This window comes from Aspergillus nidulans, chromosome V, assembly GCF_000011425.1.
Source record: "Aspergillus nidulans FGSC A4 chromosome V".
NCBI lineage: Eukaryota > Fungi > Ascomycota > Eurotiomycetes > Eurotiales > Aspergillaceae > Aspergillus > Aspergillus nidulans.
In genome coordinates, this window is record NC_066261.1 from 1,308,552 (window position 1) to 1,325,498 (window position 16,947).

The 16,947-nt window shown below is 51.2% G+C and overlaps 6 protein-coding genes across 6 annotated transcripts, besides 1 other annotated feature; 2 read left to right on the forward strand and 4 right to left on the reverse strand.

Moving 5' to 3' along the window:
* Positions 1 to 16,947: part of a sequence feature (contig 1.89 1..282268(1)) that runs on past both edges of the window.
* On the reverse strand, positions 243 to 3,686 carry ANIA_05215 (tRNA (34-2'-O)-methyltransferase regulator RTT10; the record flags this gene model as incomplete). Its single annotated transcript, XM_657727.1, has 2 exons — positions 243 to 3,623; positions 3,669 to 3,686. 2 exons carry the CDS (start codon positions 3,684 to 3,686, stop codon positions 243 to 245), a joined length of 3,399 nt encoding a protein of 1,132 aa, XP_662819.1.
* ANIA_05216 (ssDNA endodeoxyribonuclease RAD2) lies at positions 3,994 to 7,419 on the forward strand (the record flags this gene model as incomplete). Its single annotated transcript, XM_657728.1, has 1 exon — positions 3,994 to 7,419. One exon carries the CDS (start codon positions 3,994 to 3,996, stop codon positions 7,417 to 7,419), a length of 3,426 nt encoding a protein of 1,141 aa, XP_662820.1.
* ANIA_05217 (lipid-binding protein pilA) lies at positions 7,979 to 9,867 on the forward strand. The gene is made up of 4 exons (XM_657729.2): positions 7,979 to 8,559; positions 8,613 to 8,746; positions 8,795 to 8,978; positions 9,026 to 9,867. Exons 1-4 carry the CDS (start codon positions 8,442 to 8,444, stop codon positions 9,631 to 9,633), a joined length of 1,044 nt encoding a protein of 347 aa, XP_662821.1. The 5' UTR covers positions 7,979 to 8,441; the 3' UTR covers positions 9,634 to 9,867.
* ANIA_11470 (uncharacterized protein) lies at positions 11,221 to 11,544 on the reverse strand (the record flags this gene model as incomplete). Its single annotated transcript, XM_050612221.1, has 2 exons — positions 11,221 to 11,439; positions 11,506 to 11,544. The coding sequence occupies 2 exons, from the start codon at positions 11,542 to 11,544 to the stop codon at positions 11,221 to 11,223; spliced, it is 258 nt and encodes an 85-aa protein (XP_050468165.1).
* Positions 13,325 to 14,914, reverse strand: ANIA_05218 (protein metZ; the record flags this gene model as incomplete). Its single annotated transcript, XM_657730.2, has 2 exons — positions 14,464 to 14,914; positions 13,325 to 13,893 (listed from the first exon to the last, which is right to left on the reverse strand). Exons 1-2 carry the CDS (start codon positions 14,732 to 14,734, stop codon positions 13,325 to 13,327), a joined length of 840 nt encoding a protein of 279 aa, XP_662822.1. The 5' UTR covers positions 14,735 to 14,914.
* On the reverse strand, positions 15,820 to 16,866 carry ANIA_05219 (uncharacterized protein; the record flags this gene model as incomplete). The annotated part of the gene is made up of 4 exons (XM_657731.1): positions 15,820 to 16,109; positions 16,307 to 16,313; positions 16,427 to 16,485; positions 16,608 to 16,866. The coding sequence occupies 4 exons, from the start codon at positions 16,864 to 16,866 to the stop codon at positions 15,820 to 15,822; spliced, it is 615 nt and encodes a 204-aa protein (XP_662823.1).

Sequence of the window (16,947 nt, forward strand, 5' to 3'; positions counted from 1 at the left end):
ACGAGTGAGATTGGGATAGAACCTTGCTCCCGGTAGAAATGTTGCGGTGCAAGAGGATCCAGAGAAGGTGGAGGCCATTTTTGGTACACATCGGCTGTCCCGGTCCAGCTCTCCTGGCCGTGGAAGTACTGGCGATCAATAGGGTAAACCTGAACGTTAAAAATAATGACATCTATTTTATATACAACTCTATCAAAGCATGTTCATCTCTACTCGTGACGTCCCTTCGTATACACAGTGTTCTAGAGTTCAACGGTAAACCACTCCATCCCAACTCCACAAACAAGCAGCTTCATCCCCTCCTCGTCATGAACAACGTCCAACGATGAGATGTCCGCTACGGGGCTATACCGGTCCAGCACATTGTCCACCTGGACCCCGTCCAAGACCGGACGGTCTTGCATGTCAATGGTCACCCGCCAGAACTTGACGCGGTGGTCGTTCCCAGAGGATGCAAAGCTAAGCTGGATAGTCCCGCTGTTTCGGGCAATCGACTCTTCAATAGCCTTTACGGCATTGACAGACGCTGTGTGCGCGTCCGGGATTGTGATTGTTGCCGGGCCGGTTTCTGTGTCGGTGTGTAGTAGTGTAAGCGTGATGGCGTTGTCGTCGCCTCCGGCGAGCAACAGGGTGACAGTGTCGGATAGATGTACCATGTCGATTGTCTTTATGCTATTAGAGTGGATTTGGTGTCTGCTTTCGCAGGCGATTGTCTCCTCCGGTATTGAGAGGGAGCTGAGCGGTTGTTTCAGGCGTAGCGGCCGATCAAGGTGGTAGAATTGCTCTAAGACGGCGGTTATGTCCCAAAGCGTAAAGTGTCCGTCCGTCGACGTGGTTACTAGACAAAGCGACGATGGGGCCCGGAGGAACCGGACTTGGGTGAGACAGTTGCTCGTGTACGTGCCGCTGGCTAGGAGACTGAAGCGGCCGTCTTCGTTGGCACATGATAAATGGAAGACCTTGATTGTGGAGTTGGAATATGTCAGACAGAGCAGGAAGCTCGCTTCGGCTTCAGTCTGTGAAGGTTCCACCTCGAGAATATCAAAGCATGTCACGCGGAGTTCTGACTTGGGATGGCTCTTGGGACACTGCCCTTGTATAGCCGCTGCCAGGCCGAATAATGGGATGGCGCGGATCTTCCACACGAAGAAGTCTTCCATTGCACTGCTTGTGAACAGGAACTTTCCGTCCTTGGACCACGAGATATGCTGCGGCGAAGAGTCGTGTGCTGTTAAGACTCGTTGAGTCTCTAGTGCTCCCCATGGACCTGACCGGTTTGGTGATCTCGGTGCGAGAATGCGCAATGTCGTGTCCTCTGACCCAGTGACGAACAAAGGACTTCCCTTGGCGGGTTGATACGTGCCCAGGGCTTTGATCTCTCTCCCATGTCCGCCTGCGCGTATTGAGCGTGCAGCCTGGGCATTGATATGAGTAGCGTTAAAACCGCCCTGGGACCAAAGCAGTAGGCTTTCGCCAGGCCGCGTGCTAGGATGGAATGCCCATCGCCGATGGCCACCGCCGCAGTGGATCTTCGCGATTTCGGCTTGCGTTGACTCGTTCCAGACGACAAAGCCCATGCCGCCAAAGCCGTAGAGGATGAGATCGCTGTGGTTGTCGATGTATGCGCCTTCAACGTTGAACCCTAACGTGGTAGGTGAGTGCACGGTTCGCAGAGACACAGCTTCTCCGGAAACGTCCAGCACGTTGACGCGGTAATTGGCATCCCGGCCACTCGTCAGGAAGTACTGTGAGGGTGTACTATCCGTCGGCGACAGCGAGGTAAACGGGATTATTCTTGTCAATCCATCTTTGCTATGGACTCTGGCGACCTTCAACAGAGGTTCCAGTGAGCCGGTCTCCTGCAATTTGTACACAGCGAATGATCCATATCTAGATCCTAGACCTAGGTACTCATTATTGTGGATCAGTGAAGCGCACGAAATGCCGAAGCCCTGAGGAACGTGCAAAGTCACCCGTTCCGCATGAGGCCCTTCAGCTGAAAGATGAACGTGGAAGACCTCTGCCGTATCTAGTGTGGTGTATGTTGCTAGAATTTTCAGGTTGACAGACCCATCGGTACCTTTATGGTGATCCAATAAGTATAGACCAACCGGCCGTTGGCCCGCCGTCGCGACAGTGGTTAGCGACCTCGTTTCGTGATCATATAACCGAATGATGCCAAGTTTGTTTCCTATGACAGCAACGCCTTTGTAGGGTAGCCCCGAAATGATCGAATAAGAGCTCAAATCTTCTTCGACGAACAGCGTCTCGCAAGCAATTCTTCGATCGGCAGTATTTGGGGACTCGGCCCACGCGATTTGAATCTCGCCGCTCGTAGTAACCACGAGGAAGTGGTCTGGTGCAACAAATTCATACGCTCTCATCCCGCCGCCCTTGACGTTTTCCGAGCCTGGTGTGTCGTTTATGCGAGTGGTCCTGTTGGGACATATTAACTCCCCAGCTTCCTGCACGAGATTGAAAGTCCGGACAGCCCCATCGTTTCCACCGGTATAGACGGTTGTTTTCGAACCGGCAGTCAGCAATCCGAGGGACCAAATGTGCTTGCCATTGTGCGGATGAAGGGAGCAAGTGTTTGTTAGCTTGAATTTAGTTTCGCTCGATGACCCCCAAATGAGATCCCACACCAGGCACTGCGCATCCTCCCCACGGGATATCAGGCTGATCTTATCCTTCGTGATTTGTTCCGCAAGAAAATGTATGCCCCAGATGCGAGCCCCATGACCAAACGCACTGGCAACACAAGATTCCGCGTTCAGCTCGTCATTCTTTACTTGACCAAACCCAGTACAGCGGAGTTCGAATCCATCAGTTGAGTAGGCGGATGGTTGATCGGGAGAGGCGATCTCACAGTCTGAAATATCCCAAATTCGAACGGTTCGATCATCGCTACAACTAGCCAATAGCCTTCCAGAAAGATCACCACGGAGGTTGGCAATCTTCGGAGATATCTCAACATCAAAGATGGACCCTTCGTGTCCGGTAAAAAAGTGATGTATGGAACTGACTGCATTGGCAGTGGAGCCATTACCGCCGCAGACAAAGCATGACCAGACTATTATCTCACCGAACACTGTGCCAGCTGCCACCAAGAGGTTCGTAGGAGATACCGGGACAATCTGAGCTGAATATAGGATGGATTTGACTCCGGCTACTAATTGTCGCAGGTGAATGGCTCTTCTGTTTGCCTCCTCTACCACAGACATGCCAAGCACAGCATTGTGTGCTGTCACCAGATACGCTGCACTGCCATCCGTGCTCGGGCATCCAGCTAGAACCCAATCCGGAGCCAGATACTCAGCGCTTGCTGCTACCAAGGACACGACAGGCTCTCCGCATGAGCTGATTGAGTAGCTCAACTCAACGAGTCTCAACGACTGACCTCCCCATGCCACAAGCTGAACATGGCCTGTTGACCGACCGTCTTTTTGAAGAACAGTATAGCCGTGAACGTGGTTTATCTTGAATACTCGTAAATAGGCGAGCACCCTCCCGCTGCTCTCCTCGACCAGGCGCGCAAATGTCCCCTGGCCCAGGAGGACGAATCTGACCCCACCAAGGTCAAATAATTGAAGCGCGGTAACGGGAAGACAAGCATCGACGTGCTGGTACTGGTTAGTACGCAACAAAACAGTAGGGAAGGTACTTACCTCGAGTGAAGAACCCATTTTTGTAGCAGCAAGCTACATCGGCTCGCCCCCGCAGTGTCAATTGCTTGTAGAAAAGCTCGAAGCCCGCGCATAAAAGCCCAAAATCCCAAGAAATGAACGATAAGTTAAGCGATAAGGATTATGTAACCCGCTTATCGCTATGGTGCCGAATCAGGTATAATTTTCACGTGATCTCGTGATGCTCGTGCCTAGTGGCGACGCGGAGAGTCGTGCCTCAATAGATGATCTCATCTGAGCAGCCGTGTCCTGACTTTGGCATGTCTCCTTGCTATTCGAGCTACTACTTCTGCGCGCCTAGGCCACCATGGGTGTCCAAGGACTCTGGACTATCGTCCAACCTTGTGCCCGACCCGTGAAGCTCGAGACTCTTAATCGGAAACGACTGGCTGTCGATGCGTCCATCTGGATCTACCAGTTCTTAAAAGCCGTCCGCGATAAAGAAGGGAACGCTCTTCGCAACTCGCATATTGTCGGATTCTTTCGTCGGATATGCAAACTTCTCTACTTCGGCATCAAGCCCGTTTTCGTGTTTGATGGTGGCGCCCCGGTCCTCAAGCGACAAACCATCGCGAACCGGAAAAAAAGGCGAGAGGGGCGCAGGGAAGATGCAGTGCAGACGGCGAGTAAGCTACTTGCTGTGCAGTTGCAACGCACAGCCGAGCAAGAATCAGCTAAGCGCAGGAGCCGGAGGCAGGAGAACGAGGAAGACGTTCCAGATAATCCGGTGTACGTTGAGGAGACGTTCATGACAGACAAGCAAAAACAACAGTCGCGGACTTTCAAGAAGAAAGATGCCTATCATTTACCGGATATGCAGGTCTCGCTTCAAGAAATGGGAGCCCCGAATGATCCGCGTATTATGTCGCAAGAAGAGCTAGAAGAGTATGCGCGCCAGTTTCACCAGGGTGAAGACATCAATCTTTACGATTTCTCCAAAATCGACTTTGATAGTCCTTTCTTTCTCAGCTTACCCGCTACTGATCGCTACAACATCTTGAATGCCGCGAGACTTCGCAGTCGGCTGCGTATGGGATACTCCAAAGAACAGCTGGATACGATGTTCCCTGACCGGATGGCTTTCTCCAAATTCCAGATCGAGCGTGTGAAGGAACGAAATGATCTGACCCAGCGTCTCATGAACATTAACGGTATGAACGGAGATGAGGCTTTTTATAAATCCGGTCAGAGGATTGCAGGTGAGCGTGGCAAGGAATACGTGCTCGTACAAGACAACTCTGTCGAAGGCGGCTGGGTATTAGGTGTTGTAGGTAACAAGGAAGGTGGTCGGGAAGAAAAGCCTATCGACGTTGACCGATATTTTCATCATGAAATCACACCGGAGCCCGAGGCTTCGGAGGATGAAGGGGGCTTCGAGGATGTGCCCATCGAGGGTCTCAACCGCCTTCCAAAGCTTTCATTTCTGCAACCAGGCGTGTTTGATGATTCACTAAGGCAGCACATACAAGGGTCCCAAGGGCAGGATGCAGGGGCCGATTCCCTTTTTGTCGAAGATTTCAACAATGCTCAACACACTGGCGATGTTTTTGATGGCGCCGCTGCAAGTGAGGATGAAGATTTGCAAAGGGCAATTGCAATGTCCCTACAGTCCCCGAATCATATGGACCACGACGCAGAAATGCCGGAAATTCCTGTCAACCGGGCCACTTCGCTGGAACCTCAAAGCAAACCAGCAGTTGAACCTACTATTGAGAGCGACGACGAATTAGATTTTGTAGCCGCTGTGGCCCAATCGAAGCGGACCAAGGCGCCTGCTAAACCTGCTCCGACCCAAACTTTCGAGGGCCCGCTGCCTTTTGAAACTCTCAAGCACCGCAAGCCTCTCAACGTGAAGAAACCAGAACCAGTCGAGAATGATGCAGGTGGTTTCGAGAAGGGACCATCAAAGGAGGCCAAGGAAAATGTGCCTTTACCACCGTGGTTTTCCGGCCCCCAGCAGAATTCGGAGTTCATCGCTGATCAGAATGACAACGACTTGGATAACTATCGCGACAGGGCCATGACACCAGGCCATTTATTTTTGCGTAATCATCGATCACCTAGTGTAATAGACGTGGACAAATTCCCCGAGAGCAAGGTCATCGATCTTGACCCAGCGCCTGAGGCTGATAAGGAAACTGCGCCGGCCCAACCAGCTGAACTGAAAGAGATTCAAACACCTCCCGAGCCACCAAAACCAGAGTCGCCGGATCACAGAGCCTCTGTAGCTCTTGAAGCCAAAGTTGCAAAGGATGGAGACGTAGCCGAATCGGTGCAGACTGACGGTGAGGAATCCGTGCGGTCTAGTTCTCCGGAATTTGAAGACGTCACTGTGCAACCGGTGGAAGCCGTCCCCGCTGCAGAAAGGGAACGATCACTAGAGTTTGAAGACGTGCACCTGCCAGCGGAAGAACACGTCGGTGATGGCGAGAAGACTGGACGATTATCGCCAGAATTCGAAGATGTTCCAATACAGCAAGTGCCCAGTGCGCTTCATGAGGTTGGGCTCGCTCAAGCTGTTGATATCGACGATGAAGGCTTCTCGGATCCGGAAGACGAAGAGCTCATGAGACAGCTCGCTGCCGAAGGCGAGGAACATGTTAGGTTTGCAGCAACCTTGAACTCAGCCCCACATAGTGAAGGCACATTCGACTACGAACAAGAACTCAAACAGCTGCGCTCGCAGCAGAAGAAAGACCGCAGAGACGCCGACGAGGTTACGCAAATCATGATTACAGAGTGTCAGCAGCTTTTGAGATTGTTCGGACTACCGTATATCACAGCGCCCATGGAGGCGGAGGCCCAATGCGCGGAACTGGTCTCGTTAGGACTTGTGGACGGCATTATCACGGATGACAGTGATATCTTCCTGTTCGGTGGCACCCGAGTCTACAAAAATATGTTCAACCAGAGCAAATACGTTGAGTGTTATCTCACTGCGGATCTGGAGAAGGAGTATGCTCTCCATCGACGGAAACTGATTAGCTTCGCACATCTTCTTGGGAGCGACTATACAGAAGGAATTCCCGGCATAGGACCAGTGACAGCGCTGGAGATTCTGACCGAATTCTCCAGCCTTGAGGAATTCCGGGACTGGTGGACGCAGGTACAGACAGGGGCAGATATGTCGAACAGCAGCCATGCGGCTTTCTACAAAAAGTTCAGGAAACAGGCTACGAAGATTTTTCTACCGCCTACCTTCCCGGACGCGCGAGTCGATGCAGCTTACCTCGAGCCGGAAGCGGACAGGGACCCTTCACCCTTTCAGTGGGGCGTGCCTGATCTACATGGACTCCGAAACTTCCTGATGGCGACTATTGGCTGGAGTCAGGAACGAACTGATGAAGTCCTCGTGCCCGTGATTCGTGACATCAATCAGAGAGAACAGGAGGGGACCCAGAGTAATATCACCAGTTTCTTCAGTGGACCTCAAGGAGCAGGAGCATTCGCACCACGCGTCCGGTCCGGTGGCCAGAGCAGGATGGAAAAGGCTTTTAGCCGCCTTCGACGGGAGGCTGGAGCTGATCAGGACGCAGAGCTAGTTGATGTGGAAACCGATCCTAGCTCTCAGGATCTGTCTGCTTTACCAGCCCGGCGGAAGGGCAAGGGGACGCGCAAAGGCGCCAAGCGGGGTGCTGAACCAGAAGAGGCTGCAGAGAACGGCCAGGGTAGTAGAGAGAATGACGGTGCGACGGCCAAGAAGAGACGAGGCCGGAAGGAAGCAAAGACATGAAGATAAGACTTGGTTTATGTAATAATGGCTTGGATGGCTGGATACTATGACCTAGACCCACCGTTCGTCACAGTTACATGGTATCATTTGCCAAGCGCTATGATCTGAACGGAGGATCGGCGCATGAATGCGATAGACTTATTCGAATTAAGCTTAGCTGCCATACAGAGTAGCTCAGAAGGGATCGAATCTAGAATCAAGGGTACTGTTTCATTTACTAAAGAGCATGTCCAGACACTCAACCAGACTCAGAAGATACTACTGTGTATATTACCATATCCCTGAATTGTAGCGTAATCTCAACTGAAGAAGTAGAAGATGGCGGATCAATAATCTCACGGTCAAACTTCGAGAGAGGATCACTTTTTTGAACCCAATTGGGCCATTGATGAAGTTACTCGGGGTAAAGTTGGTTGAAGAACAATGACATCACGGCGGACCCGATGACGTCGTGGATATCGCTTCCCAAGTGCTTAGTATTCAGCTGGCACAGCTCCCGCATTCCTGGAGCATAAAAGCTCTCGAACAGGCGCTCCCCCTGCATGGTCGCTCCGGTTCCTTTCGAACAGAAATCTGCTGTCCATCCACCAGTCAAGACGCGAATTGACTGTCGCGGCCCCAGTCGTCCCAGATTGCTGGTCCTTATTTGAGAGTCACTAATACTGCTTGTGAGCTCGTGACTTCCATTTCCGGTTAGCGTCCAACCGAGTCTCAGACGTCACCGACCATTTCCTCCACTCGATCGGCTCTCTGCTGAACTGGATTCTCCGGGGAAAGATCTCCTAGGTCATCAACTTTATTGCATTCTCCTCTCGTCGAGCTACCGATTGCGGTTCTCCGGCCGTTCCGCCGTTTCCGTGTGACCTCCTTATACCACACCACGTCACTCGTACGCAAAGCGGCCTGAGGAACTCATTCCGTCCAATCCGGCTCAATTAGTAGAATCTTCTTCTCCTTCTCGTCGCCCACAATCTCTGTTCTTTGCCGATCTCGTACGCAGAATATCGGCTGGTCTCTTCACAATGCATCGTACATACTCTATGCGCCAGTCGCGGCTGCCGACCGCCTCGCAGATCGAGAACCCCCCACCACCACTCTCCTCGACCAAGACGAACAGGTGGATGGGGAAAGGTGGTCTTGGTGAGTAGCCCCTCTGGTATCTACTACAAAGTATGCAGGCTGATCGTTGTTAGGGCATGCCTTCCGCAAAAATGCTGCCGGTGCTTTTGGACCTGACCTTGCGCGCAAGCTCTCCCAGCTGGTAAAGATGGAAAAGAACGTCATGCGCAGCATGGAATTGGTCTCTCGGGAGCGTATGGAGACTGCGGTATGTACTTCTCTACGACTCGCACAACGGTCATGCTGACCCGACTAGCAACAACTGTCCATCTGGGGTGAGAACTGTGACGAAGACGTGTCTGATATCACGGATAAACTGGGTGTCTTGCTCTATGAAGTGGGAGAGCTGGAGGACATGTACGTCGACCGCTATGACCAGTACCGTGTCACCATCAAGAGTATCCGCAATATTGAGGCGTCCGTCCAGCCAAGCCGTGACCGTATGTAGCTACCGCCTCGTATCGTGGCTTACGCTGACATGTCCTAGGCAAGCAGAAGATCACCGATGAGATTGCCAAGTTGAAGTACAAGGACCCCAACTCCCCACGCATTGTCGTTCTCGAGCAAGAACTCGTCCGCGCCGAGGCCGAGTCTCTGGTCGCTGAAGCCCAACTTTCGAACATTACCCGTGAGAAGCTCAAGGCTGCATTCCAGTACCAATTCGATGCTCTTCGAGAACATTGCGAGAAGGTCGCCATCATCGCCGGGTATGGGAAACACCTTCTCGACCTCATCGATGACACTCCGGTCACTCCTGGTGAGACTCGCCAGGCGTATGACGGATACGACGCTAGCAAGGCCATCATTCAGGACTGCGAAGACGCCTTGGCAAACTGGGTCTCGTCCAAGGCTGCCGTCAAATCCAGCTTGTCCCAGCGTTCACGTACTCTCTCTCAGCGCCGACAGGATAACATCAATAAGGGCCGTGAAAATGGGGTGGACCTGTCGTCCCAGGACCAGCCCTTGAGGGGTGACCGGGATTCATGGGTTGCCGCAGAGCAGCACCCTAGCTACCACCATGACGATGATGAAGAGGCTGCCAGTGATGGAGACATCCGCGGCCGCGAAGAAGAACGGGAGCCTGTCCCTGTCTAATCGAGCACTCACTGAATGAGCAGGGCGCAAGAATACCGGCAAAACGATACATTGGTTAATCACTTTGATGCTCTTGGACTCCATAATTATTGTACGAATGACTGTTTTCCCGCTTGATCTTCAGGATTCAGATCGGTGTCTGCCACGTTATGATGTTACTTATTACCCCTTCGGTTTGATAATGCTTACTTGCTTCTGGCAATAATCAACCAATTCAAAACGCTTCCCCAATTGATTATACTGGCGTTCAGTGCATCGGTATACTACGAAGTGAGGAAGTGAGTAAGCATTGGGGTCCTCTTAATTTACTTAATCAGCTTAATGGATGTAATATTATTAATGTGTCAATATCAGTTAGATTGTAAAGTCTTAAAACGCTTGGTATGAAATTTTGCGTTCAGTTCAATACTCGCCTAATAATGACATCTAGGGTAGATTCTAGGTTGGCTTGGGAGGGAGATCGCTATGTGACGTCGAAAGTGGATAAGATACTTCTCTATATTAATCGTCGAAGCATTCTATCTCAGCCCAATACACTCGCCTGGCGCGCCGACGAACCTCTTCGGTCTTGTCCCAATACTCAGTTAGCTACGTTGTCAGTTTGCAAATGGTTGGTATTGTGAGGGTGGTTGGACAGGCCTTCTTCGAGAAGAACTATTACTCTAGCTGGAGCACATTAATATTACATAGAAAGCAAAGCTTCCTCGTGCAATTATCAACTTTGGGTTCTGGTATAGTAGTAAGGCCCACCTTGGTACGCAAAGTATCGTCTTACCATTAGAATAAGGCGCTAAATTCCACACCTGTCTTTCGTGTGTGCTCCCTTTCTTCAGCAGGAGTGTGCCCTGTTCTGGTTGAAGCACGCTGAGCCACCTGTTCGAACTCCAAATGTGGTTGGGCAGCGGATTGCGGAGTTGATCGACTTAGATAGCTCAGTTTGTCCCGAAGTTTGGTTGTCTGAATGCGGCTGCCGTGTAGATATCTGCGTTGGCTCGTATGCTGACATCATGGATGCAGTCTGCTTTCATATCTGCGCACCCCCCCTGGCCGTAGGTACTCTGTGTCTATACCTAGAAAGACAAATATCATACTGTAGTTAGTCACGTCGACTAGGTTGGTCCCCCTGGATAAGTTCTTCCTCTTAACATAGGCCCTGGACAGAAAAAACTCATTGGGCAGCAGCATTTTCCAGCCATCGCAATGCTATGACTTACTAGACATTAGACACCCTTACGCACCGGGATAAGGTGTCATGGTTCCACTGGTCAGCCAAATAAGGCGAATGACCCCGTATACGTAAGAGCTGTTGATCCGCTGAGACTTCAAGCAATCGCAGGTATTTTTTAAAAAGCACTGGTCGTATGAGACGTTCAATACGTGAGCTCCTGCAGTAAATATGATCCTGATCGGTCCCCGCGAAGATAGCAGTCAGGTATATGCTTTCTTTTGTGGCAGTCATACATGTCTCGAGCCATCGGCCCATGCCATCCTGCCAGTCCGGGCTTGTTTATCTCATATCCGATTCTTTTGAGTATCTCATTTATGGCAACGTCCAGGCTGTCATCTGAAGCCACGTTGGAAATATACTCAGTATCTGGACTCAAAGACTGGAAGAACGGTAAGCTTGGAGGGGAGGATTGTTCCGTGGGGCACGTCTTTAAGCTGAAAGCTGTAACAGGCATTGACGTCGATGTCGAGCACGGCGTTATTGAGGAGAGGATACGGAATAGTAGGCAGAGTGGGCATATTGACCGGTGATGTGGTACGTAAGATTTTCATGACGTAGTAGGTAGGCCTTGGGACTATCTATTTATTCTTTACAGATATTAGTGGCAAGAAACTTGTAGACGAGAGGAGAAGCGCCATACTCACCTTATGTTCTCCAAGAATAATCCTTTGCATCAGAAGCATCTCCGTAAGCTGAGACTACCACAAACTGGTCATTGAAGGTGGACGACGGTTCAGCATCCGACACTGCTTGTTTAATGTTATATCTAAACATGGAAGATTCCCGGATTCAAAATATCTGCCTTGATGACCCAGAAGCTGCTTGGTATGAGCCGAGTGCGACAGTGTCATCCCACTCCAAAGAACAATTAATCATTCTTGCTATAAGACTCCCCAGAGCCAGTACAGTGCCAAGTATGCATTATGCCATTGATGGATCCAAGCCCGAAGGGTAAAAGCTGTATGGGTAAGTGCCAATCGGGTATTTGGCTGGTGAACACCTCGTCGAGGGCGAGAGTCGAAGTTGAAGGCTGGAGGCTGAGTCTGGTCGAGACTCGAGAATCAGGGGAAGGCGTACACGCTAGAAAATGAAGATTTTAGCACGCCACTGGATAACACCCCTCAGAAACATGGACAGTTGGTTGGAAATAGCCAACTCGCATACCTTGGGACATGTGGGTAAAGACCCCTAGCAGGGGACAATACCTGCAGACAGATAGGACAGAACGGACAGCAATTGTCTGAACGCTCTACAAAGGTGACGAGTAGGCCCTGCGTGCAAAAAATGGATTCAGGTACAAACACAGACACGCCACCCAGAGGATTAGGCGAGTCTCACCCTCTCTTTCAACAACAACGCCGTGTTTTCTTAGATCCCAGCGTCGACATGGGTAGTTCAGGATATTGGGCTAAGCGACCACTGCCTAGCTGTTCTGTCACCTGGCTTGCACCTGTAGTCCGCGATGAGTGTGCCATTCTCGCTTGTGTCTTGCTGTATCTCAGCACAGGTAGCTGACCGGTACGGTGGAATTAGGAGTCCGCAGGTTGTTCTCGATAGACAAGCGGTACTGGTAGGCGAGAGAGCGATTGTCCGTGTTATTTGGTGGGGTAAGAAGTGAGGGAGGTGGGTATATTGTAAACTAGGCTTGGAAGTTAGGGAGGAACTCTATCCTGTCGACTCCCTACTCCGCCCTTCGTCGTAGGAAGAATCGTCACTGACAGTAAAGATTACGCAAGTCATGATCCTCGATCCGCGCCTCCACGCGATAAGCCGGGTCACAGACCACCATCAGGACCCGGTCCGTGTGTATCAGATTGATCCCACTGCTCATATATGTTCGTTTCCGTCATCGCCCTGGCGGATAGTCGCGGGGTCTCCGGAAGGGGCGGTCATTAGAATGGCATTTGTGGTTAGTTTCGATGGCGCAATGGGCACTGGGCCTGGCGACATGGTTATACATTCAAAATGCAGTAAGACTCCCTGACAGGTCTCTGCAGAAAGGCGGGCTCCCTATACTCTAATATCATGTAAGGCAGTCGAATGTTCCAATTGACTAGCAAAACCAAGCGCAGCCCAACCTGTACTCCGTAGCAGTGGCTATATACCGTAACAATATATAGACAAACGAGATGGAAAATAAGCGGACGGTGTCCGACCCTATTCCCAATTCAGTCTCCCCAGTCACCAGTACCTGTAGATAGACAAGACAGAAAGCATCCCCAGTACATGTTCAACACAGCATAACAATCAGAAAGCAAAAACAGATTGTCATTACATCGTCAGATTGTTTCATCCCCGTGGATGGCTCGAGAGTCGAGAGTCGAGAGTCGAGAGCCAGGTGAGAAGGGTATCAAACAGAGTGATCCCAAAGCAATTAACATATAATCGCCCCAGTGCCCATAAAAACGGAGAGAATTCGCAAGGAGAAATGCAACAGAAGATAAGCAGAACTTCATTTAGCGTCTAGTTGTCGGTGCCGACGCCCTTCTTTTTTGGCTGAATATGTTTTTGCCCGCTCCCGGTGACGGTGGTACTTGGATGATTCAGCGATACGTCTGTTGCTGGGGGTGGAGGCATCCGGCTGGAGGCCGCTTCGTGCTTCTCGGTCAAGAGGTTCTTGAGCCATCGGTTCTCCATCTCGAGCTGGGCAACTCGAGCTTCGAGGCTGGCGTTCTTCTCGGTTGTTTCTCGAACGGTGCGCTCCAGGGTCTGCTCGCGCTGTTTCTTCTTCATGCGGAATCGAGCGCTTGCTGCAGTATTGCGGCGTCTGCGGTCCTCCTCTGCGGCCCGGCGAGAGTGCTCTTCCTGGTTGAGGGCGGATGCGATGTGGTCACCCGAGATCTGGGTGCTGTACTTGTTGTTGCCGATCTGGCCGTTGGGCGGTGAGATGGACGAGGACACATCTGAGGGCGTCATGGCGCCAGGTGCATGGCCAACCTCATCAGGTCCATATGAGATTGGGGGATAGAGAGGATAGGCCGAGTGTGATAGCATGTGGTCGGAGACGGAGTAGTTGATGGTCTTATCACCAGCTGTTCAGGAGAGTAAGTATAAGGACAGGGACAAGAACTGAAAGGAGGAACAACTCGCAAGGCGACAGGATAAGAGATAAGGCAGCGAGGGTTATCATAAGGGACAAGCCACCCCAGAAGGGACCTTAGTACGGGAACTTGGGGGACGCCCGGTAATGACAGGCTCCTGACGATGTCATATGGGTGATCGATTGCGTGCTCAAATCGTGTTTACCAAAGCGGGCTCACAGAGAAGGGAACATCGACAACCAAAAAAAAAAGAAAAAACAATTAAATCAACGGTATTGGTTGGCTTGCAGGATTTAACCAATTTCCCAAATGACACTCAGCACGGGGTAGCGATGCTCATTAGGGGAAGGCCGAGATCGCGGGCAGCTGGTTCAGGCTACAACGAACACCCAAGCTTCCCCAGAAAGGACGCATAGCTCCGGACCAGCAGATACAACCCGAGCGCAATAGGTCTTGCACCATCCGACGTTGTATGAGCAAAGCGATGCAGGGAAACGAACCGAATAGCACAGAAATGGCGCAAGGTAGGCAATTTGCGGCGTCATTCAAGCTCAGACTTACCATGATACGGGTATCCTCGCACATCGATCGGGCTGTGCTCGTCCTCGATGCTCTCATACGAACTGACGGACAAACCGCCCATGCCTTCAGTGGGATCGTAGGGCATGCCTAAGTTAGGGACGTGAGCCAGGCTGGCTGCAGCGTCCGTGTCAAAGGAGTACTGTCGGTGTTTTGCGACTTCAGGGTCGTGTCGAGAGAGCAGGAAGTTGAAATTTTCAAGTTTATCGAAGCTCGAGGCGGCCGTCTGACGAGCAATTTGTTCATCTGACATATTGCCTGCAGGACCAGGTAGTGGGTGCTTTTTTAAGACCGCGCCGCCTATCCAACCTCTCTCCGCTTTTCTATCTCGGCCCCCGGCTAAGATTTGATTGGATCTGATTGAGATAGAGGGCTTGGTAAAGACTGGAAAAGGTTACCAGCTGCCCACACAGAATGCTTGAGTGGCTTGTCTTGGGGGCGTGAGGGACGGGGAATCGATGGTGACAGAAGCGCGGAAATGTCGCCAGCCGATCAGCTGGGGCAGGGGGCGCACAGGAACTGGAATCCTGGAGCTGAAATGATTCAATATTGGGAAGGGGATTGTCCAGAAACTCAAAACCTTGTCGGGATAGAATTGGAACAAGATGTCTGTTTTATCTGCTTGACTCTGTGCAGCAGGGCATCCCAATCACATAACGCGGCCACGTACGCACCAGCTTGAGAAGCGGCAGAAATCCGAGGCTGGACCAGAGTGGCCACGGGAGAGCAGTCGCAGTCGGACTTACAGTCACAGTCAAAGCACCGTGATCTTTTGCTGCAGGGTTGTCTGGTGGGAGAACGACCGCGGCGGGCGCTGGATCGTCTCACGCCTTCCTGCTAGTTGATGATCTGATATAATGGAGAAATGTCGTGATCGCCTGCTCTGATTGGCTGCTGGGAGACGCCGGGAGCTCTAGACTGGGCAGCGAGCACGCCTGGTGAGAGAGTAGGCGAGGGAAATTGACTAGAAAAGAAATAAGGAAGAAAACGTTAGATTATAGAGAGATAGATGAAACTTGTTACTAGGTTGGTATATCTTCAAATCGATCAGGAGCATATGATGATAAACATCGCCAGGGACGGGTTCGATAGGGGCGTTTCTTGACGGGTGTAATGAAATATCGTTACACCCCCAGTACATTTGTTACACATTACAAACCGCTTAACCCTTTCAATACCTGCTTTGAGAGGATAATGTCGGGAGGTTGTGGTATTGCCAAGGTATTCAGGCCTCGGCATCGAACGCCTCGTAAATTATAACAGCGCAATACATGGGGTCAATTCGTCTCATTTCCGTAGCAAATCACAGCTGTCCAGACGCGCGTTAACTGCTGCTCTTCAGGACACAATAATCATTCCGCTGTGGAATTCTCCGTGCCCGCAAGCTTCCTTTTCAAGCTTGTCTCCGCCCTGTGGCTTGCGGGTGATCAATACGTCGTACTTTTGAAAGTGGTGACATCCCAGGGCATGGGTCTCAAACTTAGAGTCGGCCAAGGCGAAGTAGAAGCTTTGAAGGCTTCTAGGTACCCAGAATTCAGTACAGCGGAGTGTAAGTCCAGTGCATCCACAGAACCACCGTGGCGAGAAAGAATCCTGGCGACGGTCTTCCGGGGTAGCTGAGTCATGATCTGCAGTGTATCCAGCCGGGTCAGAATTCAGGATTCAGGAGTGAAACGCAGCTCTTCCCCAGACCAGAAAAGGCTGCATACAATGCCAGAATAGACTGTCATTATTAATAGACGTCTGCTCCTCGAGCTTCGGACTGTGCCGTCTCCAGACTCGACTGCGGCCTTAAAGTGTGTTTGTTGGCTTTGTACCCACATACCTCCGCTCTGGATGTCGTCATATTATCGCAGGATCGCAACTGGAAAGAGAGTACAGAGGGTACCAAGTCAGTCACCGACTCTTGAGTGAAAGTGAAAGCGAAGCAGACCTCCTTACGTACTTGAAAGAGATTGGCCGACACAACGTGGGGGAGATTGAGTTCGCGCTTTATGCGTGGTCCTGCACGGCTCAGGAAGTACTATAATGACCGCTTTCTGCTAGATCTCCGGTCCAAGATAGCGGCCGACTCAAGGACCATAAGTTGAGCTAAATGGTACATCCTTTTGCAGCTTGCAGCATACCCCCCATACCCACCCAATGTAGGTATGTACAACGGAAACCCTCCTCAAGAATAATGCGGGTAGCCGATGCAAGGGGCGCCCACGAGCTTTGACATATTAGCCCGGTGGTCTTATCCCAGTAGAGCTGCTGGTGTTGAGGGTCGGAGTCATGGCTCAACACATTTCTCAAGAGATTTGGTCGTAGTTTTCCAGTGCTAATTTGATTTTCGACTGTTTTGACTTCTAAGCCCGCAGCAACGATGAAAATGATGACGGCCATGATGGAAATCTTCACAAGGGTGCGGGCGAAGCTCGCTGGAACGATGACCGTTGATATTTACTGAGAGTACAACCGTCAAGC